Source organism: Hemiscyllium ocellatum, chromosome 15, assembly GCF_020745735.1.
Source record: "Hemiscyllium ocellatum isolate sHemOce1 chromosome 15, sHemOce1.pat.X.cur, whole genome shotgun sequence".
NCBI classification, from domain to species: Eukaryota; Metazoa; Chordata; class Chondrichthyes; order Orectolobiformes; family Hemiscylliidae; genus Hemiscyllium; species Hemiscyllium ocellatum.
Window position 1 is genome coordinate 19,921,629 of NC_083415.1, and position 12,669 is coordinate 19,934,297.

At 45.8% G+C, this 12,669-nt stretch overlaps 1 protein-coding gene across 1 annotated transcript; it reads left to right on the top strand.

Moving 5' to 3' along the window:
• The first annotated feature begins 5,416 nt into the window (after positions 1–5,416).
• Positions 5,417–7,107, top strand: tmem187 (transmembrane protein 187). Its single transcript, XM_060835985.1, has one exon. It carries the CDS (start codon positions 5,596–5,598, stop codon positions 6,463–6,465), a length of 870 nt encoding a protein of 289 aa, XP_060691968.1. The 5' UTR covers positions 5,417–5,595; the 3' UTR covers positions 6,466–7,107.
• The last annotated feature ends 5,562 nt before the right edge of the window (positions 7,108–12,669 follow it).

Consider the following 12,669-nt stretch of genomic DNA (forward strand, 5'->3'; position numbering starts at 1 on the left):
CAGGAAACATTAACTCTGCTTTCTGTCTCCATTGATGTTACCAGACCTGATCAAGCAGTTCCTACTTTTGTCTCAGATTTCCAGCATCTGCAGTTCTTTGTTTTATTTGTCTGGAGACTGAACCTTTGCCTCCAGAGAAGCACACATTTATGAATGATCATTTAGTCACAAATAAAATGGCCATAAATATAGAACATGAATGCAACTAAGACCTAGTAAAGCCTTCAAATCACTGTTTCACCCCTCAGTAAACTTGTCAGTAAAGTGCCACGTCTTGGTTGCACTCCTGAATTTCAGGATCCCAACATCTGCTATCATCTAGGATGTTTCTCAGAGATGAATAACTCTCACCAATATAAATTTAACTTTCTTGGGATGAATGATGAAGCTGCTTAATTCTGTTATGGTTGCCACACTTTGGTCCTACAGCTAAAATTGCAATCAGGCATATCATGATTGAAAGTATATGTTTAGATATGAAATGACTTGCAAAACCATGCACCCATGCTCCCCATATGTCCTCAGAGTATTATTAATACTCAGCCTCTCATAATAGCCAACTGCAGTCTTGAGACCTGCAGCTGAGGTTGTAAGAACCTGTTTTGTAGTTCAGCCTATTGGCTAAGACAATTTGAGCAAATGACCCAGGTGTGTGTGTGTGTGGGGTGAGAAGATCCAATCATACAGTGTGTCAGCCAGATGCAGGCTCACACATCTCAGCAGCAACCTTCCAGGGTCTAGGAAGTTGTACACAGGGTAGAAGTTGAGGCTGGGCACTTCTAAAATTGCCCAAAGGGAAATTTCTGGGGTGGGGATGTGGGTAGTTCCCCCTCAATCAGAATTCTTGTTGGTATTCTGTTCCTTGAGAGGGCAGAGCACCTGGGGTGAGATTGTGCTTCTTTCACCTTCCCACACATCAGTGACCAAAGTGAAGCTGTGTTCATTCCCTCCAGCCAGAGCACTCTGTTCTGCCTGACCTGATTGCCCGTGGCAGCCAGCCCACCCAGAGAGACAGATGTCTCTGACAAACCTACCCTGCTGCTCCTATGTCTAGCAGAGCATTTGCACCAATGTATTAATGGATGACACTATAGGGTCATCTTCTGCCTGTGCAGAACAGGTTCCTGGTCTCCTGGAGCCCCCTCAGTGCCATGGAAGTGGGGCATTTCTTCCTTGACCAATGAAAAGACCTCCCAGCTTTACCCTCACTATATTGCACTCAAAGGTAGAGTCTAAGAAGAGGTGAGAAAGTATTTTAGGAAAAGCAGATTGAATGAGGGCTGGCCCCTTTGGATAGAGTTTGTCTGTGCCACTGGTGCCTGTGTCAGATAATTAGTCATGCAATATGGATAGAAGCTTGAGCATCCTCAGAATGAATTAACTTCAGGGGGCAGAAGTGGGGGACGTTGATGAGAGAGCAATCAGCACAATACAGTAAAGCTTATCAGGTTTTCCTAGACATTGACATCTTGATGTCTCTTCATGAGTAGTTATGGTTCATTTCTACCATTTTGAGGATCTTCTCCCCACAGAGGGTGAAAACATAAATGATGGCCACTCCATCACCCATCTTTGCACATAGAGTCATAGAGATGTACAGCATGGAAACAGACCCTTCCGTCCAACTTGTCGATGCCGACCAGACATCCCAACCCAATCTGGTCCCACCTGCCAGCACCTGGCCCATATCCTTCCGAACCCTTTCTATTCATATACCCATCCAAATGCCTCTTAAATGCTGCAATTGTACCAGCCTCCACCACATCCTCTGGCAGCTCATTCCATACACGTACTATCCTCTGCTTTTCTGAACCCTTTCAAGTTTCACAATATCTTTCTGATAGGAATGAGACCAGAATTGCATGCAAAATTCCAACAGTGACCTAACCAACGTCCTGTACAGCCGCAACATGACCTCCCGACTCCTGTATTCAAACTCTGACCAATAAAGGAAAGCATACCAAACTCCGCCTTCACTCTCCTATCTACCTGCGACTCCACTTTCAAGGTCTCATTGTTCAGCAACACTCCCTAGGACCTTACCATTAAGTGTATCAGTCCTGCTAAGATTTACTTTCCCAAAATGCAGCACCTCACATTTATCTGAATTCAACCTCCATCTGCCATTTCTCAGCCCATTGGCCCATCTGATCCAGATCCTGTTGTAATCTGAGGTAACTTCCTTAGCTGTCCACTACATCTCCAATTTTGGTGTCATCTGCAAACTTACTAACTGCACCTCTTATGCTCACATCCAAATCATTTATGTAAATGACAAAAAGTAGAGGACGCAGCATCGATCCTTGTGGCACTCCACTGTTCACAGGCCTCCAGTCTGAAAAAACAACCCTCCACCACCACCCTCTGTCTTCTACCTTTGAGCCAGTTCTGTATCCAAATGGCTAGTTCTCCCTGTATTCCATGAGATCTAACACCGCTGATCAGTCTCCCATGGGGAACCTTGTCGAACACCGTACTGAAGTCCATATAGATTACATCTACTGCTCTGCCCTTATCAATCTTTTTGTTACTTCTCCAAAAAAATCAATCATGTTTGTGAGACATGATTTCCCACGCACAAAGCCATGCTGATTATCCCTAATCAGTCCTTGCCTTTCCAAATACATGTACATCCTGTCCCTCAGGATTCCCTCCAACAACTTGCCTACCACTGAGGTTAGGCTCACCGATCTATAGTTCCCTGGCTTGTCTTTACACCTGATCAGGTCTTGGGGATTTATCCACCTTTAACCGTTTCAAGAAATCCAGCACTTCCTCTTTTGTAACCTGGACACTTTGCAAGGTGTCACCATGTATTTCCCTACAGTTTATATTTTCCATATCCTTTTCCACAGTAAATACTGATGCAAAATATTCATTTAGCATCTCCCCCATTTTCTGTGGCTCCACACAAAGGCTGCCTTGATCTTTGAGGGGCCCTATTCTCTCCCTAGTTACCCTTTTGTCCTTAATATATTTGTAAAAACCCTTTGGATTCTCCTTAATTCTATTTGCCAAAGCTATCTCATGTCTCTTTTTTGCCCTCCTGATTTCCCTCTTAAGTATACTCCTACTTCCTTTACACTCTAAGAATTCCTTCGATCTACCCTGTCTACACATGACATATGCTTCTTTCTTTTGAGAGAGTTTATCCTGCAATGAGACAAAAGGAGAGATTGAGTGAGATGAAAGTGATTAGGAAACCTTTTACTGTTAGTGCAGGTGAAGACAAGATGGTGAGATATTCCAAGTTACTGAACAGGAAGCACACAGAGCAGGAGTAGTTTGAGGAGATGGGGTGGTTGAGAGGCATTGATTGGAGATATTTAATGCAATACTGAGAGCTGCAAACTATCAGCTTTGGTGGGAGGCACGTGTAATATCAGAATTAGTGTGAAGTAGCGGAGAAAAGATGGTGACACTTACCCTTGAAAAGCTCAGAAGATCATAAAGATTCTTGCAGCACTGATGTAATGCTTCTTGGTGAAAGAAACACCATTAATCTCATCTGCAATCTGGGTCCAGGCTGGTTTTATCTTTTGGCATGGCCTGCTTTGCTGGTCTACAGGAAAAAGGATAGCTCTCAAGTCCACTTTACCATCCACCAACATCTCGAAGTCCTTATGTGATCATGGTTCAGTGTCACAATCTACAGGGCAGTTTCTGACTTGTAGGAGTTGAAGTGTTGCATGGCTAGGATTTAAGTAGAGCATCTGTGGCATAAATGACAGATGGACCACATGGTATCAAGTAAGTTTGACTTTGTTACTGTACAATTGAATAAGAAAAAAAAGCTTCATGAGGTACAATGGGAAACCTTCCATGAAACTTCCCAAAAATACTTCCAAAAAGAGTATTTTAAGTAGTTCTAAAAATAATTAAAAAGAGAATTAATTTGTTTTTTGATGGGGGATAAGTGGAGAATTACTTGGAAAAGGTACATAGTTAAAAATCACACAACACCAGGTTATAGTCCAACAGGTTTCATTGGAAGCACACTAACTTTCAGAGCTTCGCTCTGATCACCTGATGAAGGAGCGATGCTCCGAAAGCTCGTGTGCTTCCAAATAAACCTGTTGGACTATAACCTGGTGCTGTGTGATTTTTAACTTTGTATACTCCAGTCCAACGCCGGCATCTCCAAATCATTGGAAAAGGTAGGCAAGTTGAATTAATAGGACAGCACTATCAAGGATAGGGATAATAGGTTGCTTGTCTCTTTTACTGACAAGTCATTTTTTGATACCCTAATGGTTAACTTTGTTCACATATTTTTTAGCTCAAAATATTTTATCCACAATGTTATTAGATTTGTGAGCTGATAATGGCATATTGGAAGTTATAGGACACTTGGGACCATGACAAACAATAGCAGACTATCTCCTTAACAAATGAGACTTAAAAATTGAGAAATAAAAAGAATGCAGAGATTATGAAGAGGAATTAGGCAATGTGAAACCCAATGTCAAATCAAGTACAGAGGAGAAATAAAGCGAGGGGAAGATAAAGCGGTTAAGAGAGTGTAAGACCAAAAAGGAAGATAGCTAAAGACATCAAAATTTTCTAATTTGTTATTTATTTAAAATTTACATCAGGTGTGTTCTCGAGTTATGCACGAGTGCTGACTGAAGGGGGGGGGAGGGGAGATAGGTGAGGGATGGAAAGAGATAGACATTGCCCTGGGGGACAAAGACAAAGAGATACACCCTCCAAGGGGGGAGGGATGAGACAGAGAGATACTGATCTCAGTTGGAGGGGACAGATAGAGAGACATGTCCCCAGAGGAGGGAGCAAGCAGAGACACTCTCCACAGGGGTGAGGGTCAGGCAAAGACACTTCCCCAGTGGGTGGAATCAGACAGAGAGACACCTCCCCTAGGGGGGTGGGGAGCAACAGGGAGACTGCCCTCCCTGGGGGGGAGGTGGGGAGCAACAGGGCGACTGCCCTCCCTGGGGGTGGGGGGGGGGTGGGGACACGGAGGCAGACTGCCCTCCCTGGGGGGGGGGGGGTGGGGACACGGAGGCAGACTGCCCTCCCTGGGGGGGGGGACCCGGAGGCAGACTGCCCTCCCTGGGGGGGGGGGGGGGGGGGGTGGGGTGGGGACACGGAGGCAGACTGCCCTCCCTGGGGGGGGGAGACACGGAGGCAGACTGCCCTCCCTTGGGGGGGGGGACACGGAGGCAGACTGCCCTCCCTGGGGGGACACGGAGGCAGACTGCCCTCCCTGGGGGGGAGAGACACGGAGGCAGACTGCCCTCCCTTGGGGGGGGGGGGACACGGAGGCAGACTGCCCTCCCTGGGGGGGGGGACACGGAGGCAGACTGCCCTCCCTGGGGGGGGGACACGGAGGCAGACTGCCCTCCCTGGGGGGGGGACACGGAGGCAGACTGCCCTCCCTGGGGGGGGGGGGGGTGGGGACACGGAGGCAGACTGCCCTCGCTGGTGGGTGGGGACACAGAGTTACTACCCTCCCTGGGGGGGGTGGGGACACAGAGATACTACCCTCCCTGGGGGGGGGTGGGGACACACAGGGAGATACTACCCTCCCTGGGGGGGTGGGGACACACGGAGACTCCTCCTTGGGTTGTGGGTGTGATGGAGGTGAAGGGGCCGGTGGAGCCTGTCCCCCGGGGGGTGTTGCGGGGCCGCTGGGCGATGCTGGGCCCCGGCGGAAGGGCCTTCCTGCAGGTGCTGCTGCTGTGCGGGCTGTGCGTGTCCGCTCTGGGCAGCGGCCTGATGGACCGGGTCTACACCGAGCTCGGCTACGGGCACTACGCGGAGCGGCGGGTGGCCTGGCTGCCCCGCTTCCTGGCCATGCCGTGTAACTGCCTGGTGAACCTGGGCTACATGGGGCTGGGGGCCTACTGGCTGCGGAGGGAGGCGGCGCCGGGCCCGGGCCAGGAGCAGGCCTACCGCCAGGCGGTGTTCGCCTGGATGGCGCTGGTGTACGGCCCGGTGCAGTGGGTCCGCCTCAGCAGCCAGGCCCAGCGGGCGGCCGCCCTCGATCAGTGGCTCACGCTGCCCATCTTCGCCTGGGTGCCGGCCTGGGTGGCCGAGTTACTGCGGAGCCGGGGGCAGCGAGGTCCCCGGGCCCGGGCCTGGGCCTCGTCCCCGCTGCTCACGCAGGCCGCCTCGGTCTGCAGTTACGGCCTGGCGCTGGCCCACCGCCGGGGCTTCGAGCTGGCCCTGGGGGCCCACATCGCGGCGGCGGTGCTCTCCGGCCTGGCGGCTCAGTCCGCTCTCGGTGGCCGGGCCTCCCGCCGGCACCTGGTGCTCGCCATCGCCTCGTGCTGCGGCTTCGTGGGCCTCAAGCTGCTGGACCAGCCCCTGGCCGCCTGGGGCCTACTGCCCGCGCCCCTCTCCGGCCACTCCTGCTCCAAGGTCTGCGACATCCTGCAGTTCCACCACAGCTTCTGCTTCCTGGACCTGCTGGCCCGGGAGAAGGAGGCGCGGCGGCACCGCTGAGGGGGAGGTACTGCATCCGCGTGGCGCCACCAGCGTCTGCACAGCGCCCATCCCCGCGAATCCGGAGGGGGGGGGGATCCAGAACCCCCACTCCTCCCCTGCCCACACGTGTCTCCCCTCCCCCACTTCTCTTTTCCCCACACACCCTCCCCCTCTCCATCTCCATCTCCCCCTCCCCATCTCCCCCTCCCCCTCTCCATCTAGGCAGCATGGTGGCACAGTGGTTAGCACTGCTGCCTCACAGCGCCAGAGACCTGGGTTCAATTCCCGCCTCAGGTGACTGACTGTGTGGAGTTTGCACGTTCTCCCTGTGTCTGCGTGGGTTTCCTCCGGGTGCTCCGGTTTCCTCCCACATTCCAAAGATGTGCGGGTCAGGTGAATTGGCCATGCTAAAAAAAAATTGCCCGTAGTGTTAGGTAAGGGGTATATGTAGGGGTATGGGTGGGTTGCGCTTCGGCGGGTCGGTGTGGACTTGTTGGGCCGAAGGGCCTGTTTCCACACTGTAAGTAATCTAAATCTAAATCTCCCCCTCCCCTCTCCTCTCCCCCATCTCCTCTCCCCCATCCCCCATCTCCCCCATCCCCCCTCCCCATCTCCCCCATCCCCCCTCCCCATCTCCCCCATCCCCCCACATCTCCCCCATCCCCCCACATCTCCCCTCTCACCCCACTTTTCCCCTCCCCCCCACTTCTCCCCTCCCCCCCACTTCTCCCCTTCCCTCCCCCCCCACTTCTCCCCTCCCTGTGAGAGATACTGGATGTGAAGCTGGAAGAACACAGCAGGTCAGACAGCATCCCAAGGAGAAGGAATGTCAACATTTTGAGTGGAAAGCTTTTGTTATTCAATAAGAAACCAACATGGGGATGCAGCAACTTCTTGAAACACCTGCAATTCCCATACCTAGTCTACCTAGCTTGCACTTCTTTAGACTGTGGAAGGAAACTGGAGGAGTAAAATCATGGGATGTTACTTGTGCAAGTTAATAGTGATTTGTAATTCACAGAGTATCTCTTCCTCAAGTTAATATTGGTATGCATTATTTACATGTAATTACTTTTGGTGCAAATTCTGCAAACATATTTTAGTATGTTGCTGACAAACAAAACACTGATAATGTTCTGAAATGTATAATGCTACAGTGTAATGAAATCCAAGTCACAACATTTTAATTATTCTTATATTCCACCACTTATTGTGGGTAATGTAACATGACTGTGCTGTCCTTGGTGTCCCAGATTTATTAAGATTTCCAGCAAAATAGATACCTGCTCATTTATAGTCAACATGTGTACTTTAACGAACACAACAGCCTAGATTTGGCCATTGTAATCATGGTAAAACTGTTTATATTATACAAACTGTGAAACTGACAGCAGTTTTTGCCATCTGCGAATGTGCAATTAAATGCAGAAAGCTGAAAGTTGCTGTCAGTGATTCTTTGTTCTTCGACAGTTTGAACTGTTGAAGATGCTGAAGAAACAAACTTTTGGATTTAGAATTGACCTGAAATTCCAATTCTTCATTATTGATTCTATATTGAACACTTGACAAAGTTAACACTGCATTGAATGAGATGTAACTATATCTAATGATGCAGTAAGATCATAAATTACTTGTGAGCAGCCTGTCTGCCCTTGAAAAATCTTTATATTTGTGAAATACCAAATTTCCATTAAAATAAAAAGAATTATTTTCTTTTAACTTTTTTTGAATTTGGAAACATGACTTTTTAACTTTCATCGTACTCACATACATAGGTACGAATTAATATTTCAGTCTATAAAATGATTAGGTGGAATATAATCAGCTCTTCCTTTAACTTCCTATCTGTTATCATTCTTCATGCTGATTTACTGCTTAGAAAGACTAATGCTGAATATCAGAGATTCTCTAGAAATTATCGTAGAATCCCTACAGCGAAGAAATAGGCCATTTGGCCCACCAACACTAGGCTCTTCTTAATGAAGGGCTTCTGCTTAAAATATTGATTCTTCTGCTCCACGGATGCTGCCTGACTGACTGTGCTGTTCCAGCATCACTCTCTTGACTCTGATCTCAAGTATCTGCAGTCCTCACTTTCTCCTATTTGGCCCATCAATCACATCAACTCTAAAGAGCATTCCACCCTGACCCAACCCGGTAACACTGTATTTCCCATGCCCTAAGCCATCTAGGTTGCACTTCTTTGGACTGTGAGAGGAGACTGGAGCACCCAGAGGAAATCCACATGGACACGGAGAGAATATGCAAAATCAACATAGACAGATGTCTGAGGGTGGAATCGAACCCAGGTACTCTGAGGCAACAGCGCTAACCACTGAGCATAATTGGCCCAGAGGTAAAGTACCATCTATGTCACAGAGATGATGGACATTCATAAATAACTTCAACAAGTGTGGTTATTTCACCTGTGAGCACAAAATGATAACCATTACCAAGTGTGTTCATAGTATACATGTTGAGGTGTCATTGTCCATGAATACATTCTTTTAAACATGATTGTTTTATATATTTGATACAGTCAACATAACATAATCTTATATGTTCATATTGTTAAATTAAGATATGAAAATATGAATAACTTGGTACATGTTGGAAACTATGTAATGTATTTGCAGGTGTCCTGGTATGCCAATCATGAATTAAACAATGAGCAATGACTTATCCAACAGAATTTTTTTTACTAGCCAAGTAGCAGTGTGGTAATCTCTCTCTTATCTATATACAGTATAGCAACAAATTGCTAGATTTTCTTTTGACCAGATATCTAGTTCTGGATTTCTATTAAGCATAAGTTCTATCATTTGCTCCCTACTTACTTTTCATCTATTGTTTTCTAAATGTTAATGTTACGCTATCTCTCTAGCTTAGCAGTCAGATTTTCCTTGCTACAATTGTTCTGAATAATAGAAATCTCTACCACTTATTTCTCAGAGATGTTATGGATGATCGTTATGAGAAATGGATAAATCAGTGTGGCCTTAGAGGGTAATATCCTGGGTTGACGTAAAGCATGCTGTTAGTTATATGGAGCTCTATTTTGTGTGATAGTGCTGTATCTGACTTGGATGTGTCTGATGCTATCGATAACTGTTTGAACTAAGAAGAGTTCCAATTTCTAATATGAACATCTACCACCAGGAGAACACAAGGAATTGCATGAGCCGGCCACATAAACGGCAATTTAGAAATTTATAAATGGAGATGGCTGAAAAAAAGGATTCAACCCCTTTCCCAACAATGTCCTTTATAGTCATTCAATACCAGTCATTCCTATCCAACTCTGTAAGATTTCTTACTCAAACAATTTTCTTTCTTCAGTTCTGATAACCGAAAGACTTATATCCAGCTCTGATGATATTGAGAATTCTTCCCAGTTTTGAAAGCAATGGGAGTTCTAAAACCTCTCATAAACGTGGAGACCTCTACAAGCTAAGCTATCACAAGAAATATCTGCAAACTAACAAAGCTAACCTTCCTGATAGGATGACATCTCTTCCTGAACTCAACCTACTAGTAGCAACTGTCCACATTTTCTCTTTTCAGGCCATTAAAAACTCACTTTGTAAATATTAAATAATTCACCCAGATACCTGATAGAATGGTTTAACTTAAATCATGTGCTTTCTTGGAAATCATGTTTGAATTCATTATTCAAAAAATTTTTTTCTGACATTTGTTTTTAAAAAAGCAAATTACTTTCATGAAATGAAAACTAAAATCCATTTTTCCTCAACTTTCAATCCAAGTTCCCAAATATATGTATAAGACAAAACAAAAATATACCACAGTATCCTGCCTACAGATTACCTTTCTACCTAGTTTTAGATCATTCACATACTTGGAAACATTAAATCATTTCTTTTCATTAAGTCATTAACGTAGATTTGTAAAAAAAAATCTGAGACCTCGGCACTGATTCTTGTCACACTCTACCATTCACTGCCTGCCAACTTGAAAATGTCTATTTATACTCCTCATTTCTTGCCAGCTAAACAATCTTCTATCCATACAAATATATTACCCCTGACTCAATGAGTGGTTGTCTTACTGATGAAGCTTTTCTGCAATATTTTACCAGATGCCTTTGAAAATGTTGGTAGACTACATCCACTAATTCTCCCATTTCTACCAGCTCAAGCTAAGAGGAAACCTGCAGTAGCTGATGACACTTTATACCAATCTACTATGTCCAATTACATGCTCAAGATTTCTTGTGGCCAGTCTCCATATCTCAGTTAACTGGTTACTGAATGCATTTCACATGCAGGTCACTGTGATTATTACAGGCATCTTTAACCTGCCCTGTGTAAGTGCCTGAGTAATGCAATTGCCTCTTAAAGTGACTCACATCACTCAAAAATAGAGCTTTTGTCTTCATACAGCAATAATAAATATACACTGTAATTCTAGATATGGTAGCAGACAGCCACATTTTCCTTCAGTTTTGCATTTGTGATTCAGAAAAAGATGGAATGCCACACAGATTGTGCTAGGCATAGGCTTGGCCAATTAATTCCGGCAAATCCCCCAAACCTTCATGTTTCTTTCTTCCTTGTGTTTCCTGTGTGAACCATTAGTACGGAACTTTCACAAATTCCCACCCAACTTTTTCAATTGAGTTTCCATCTCCCAATATTATCCTTCAGTCTTGAGCCTACAGTTTAGACATGACAACCATCATGGTCAAAGCCATGCTGGTGACCATTGATAATAATCCCTCATTCATGTCCTCCAGTGTCCTCCACCCCTTAATTTTGAGTTGTTTCCATCACAATCATTGTCCATAGGTTCAAAAGATAAAGAAGCAGAATTCAGTCATTCAGTGTATCGAAGTAGCTTTGCTATTCAGTCATGGCTGATAGGTCTCCCAATCCCATTCTCCTGCTTCTCCCCTAATCAATAATGTATCAATCTCCATCTTTGAGACACTCAGTGATTTGGTCTACTTGACAATGAGTTCCACAGATTCACCACGCTGTGGCTGAAGAAAATCCACCTTATCTCAGTTCTAATGGGTTGTCTCATCAGTCTGAGCCTGTGACATCAGGTTCTAATTTCTCCTACTAGTGGAAATATTTCCACAATCACTCAATTCAGGCCTCTTAGCATTTTGTAAGTTTCAATGCGATTCCACCCATTCTTTTAAACTCCAATGAGTACTGATTCAGAGTCCTTAATCTCTCCTCTAATGTCAAGTCCTTCATTCCAGGGAATCATTCTTCAGAAGCTCCACTGCACCCCTTCCAATGTTAACACATCCTTCCTTAGAAACAGGGCCCAAAACTGCTCACAATATTCCAAATGTTGTCTAACCAGAGCCTTACAGAGCTTCAGCGGAACATAAAAGCATAAAATCCTTACAGAGTGGAAGTAGGCCATTCAGACCATCTATGACTATGACTCTAAATTTACATCAATTTTCTGAACAGTGTCCTACCCAGACCCACTCCCCTACCCTATCCTTGCATTTCCCAAAGCTAATCCACATAGCCTGCACATCTTTGGGGTGTGAGAGGAAACCTGACCACCCAAAGGAAATCCATGCAGACACAGGGAAAATGTGCAAACTTAATACATTCTATCGAGTACCAGGTATCTGGCACTGTGAGGCAGCAGTGCTAGCCACTGAGCCACTGTGCCACCTCAGCACTCTGTTCTTGTATTCTAACCTTCTTGAAATGAATGATATCATTGCAAATGCCTTCCTAACTGCCATCTGAACCTGCATGTTAACCTTAAAAGAATCCTGAATTAGGATTCCTAATCACTTGAGATTCAAATTTCTGAAGCCTTTCCCCATTTAGAAAATAGTCTATACCCTATTCTTCCTACTTAGTGGCTGACCCCCCCAACACACACACACACACACACACACACTTTCCCATAGTGTATTCCAGCTATCAGTTCTTTGCCCACTCTTCTAGCCTATCCAAGTCCTTCAGCAGCCTACCCATTTCCCACTGGTACATACCAACATGCAACCTCCAATCGCTATAATTAACTTCCTCACTCCCTACAGTTGTGGCCTCTGCCAACCTGCCTAGACTTCAATGAAAGAGATCCCCAGGAAAGGCTGTGGCCCATTTTTGACTGACTTTAATAAACTAATGAGTGACCAAACTCCTTTCTGACACTGAGCAGCTCTGTGATTGACTGACCTCTAATCCCTGGATTAGTTGCACTTTAACTGCAGGACTAACA

Bases quoted from the DNA above. Each gene is read 5' to 3' on its own strand.
- tmem187 (XM_060835985.1), top strand. From the start codon at position 5,596: ATGGAGGTGAAGGGGCCGGTGGAGCCTGTCCCCCGGGGGGTGTTGCGG.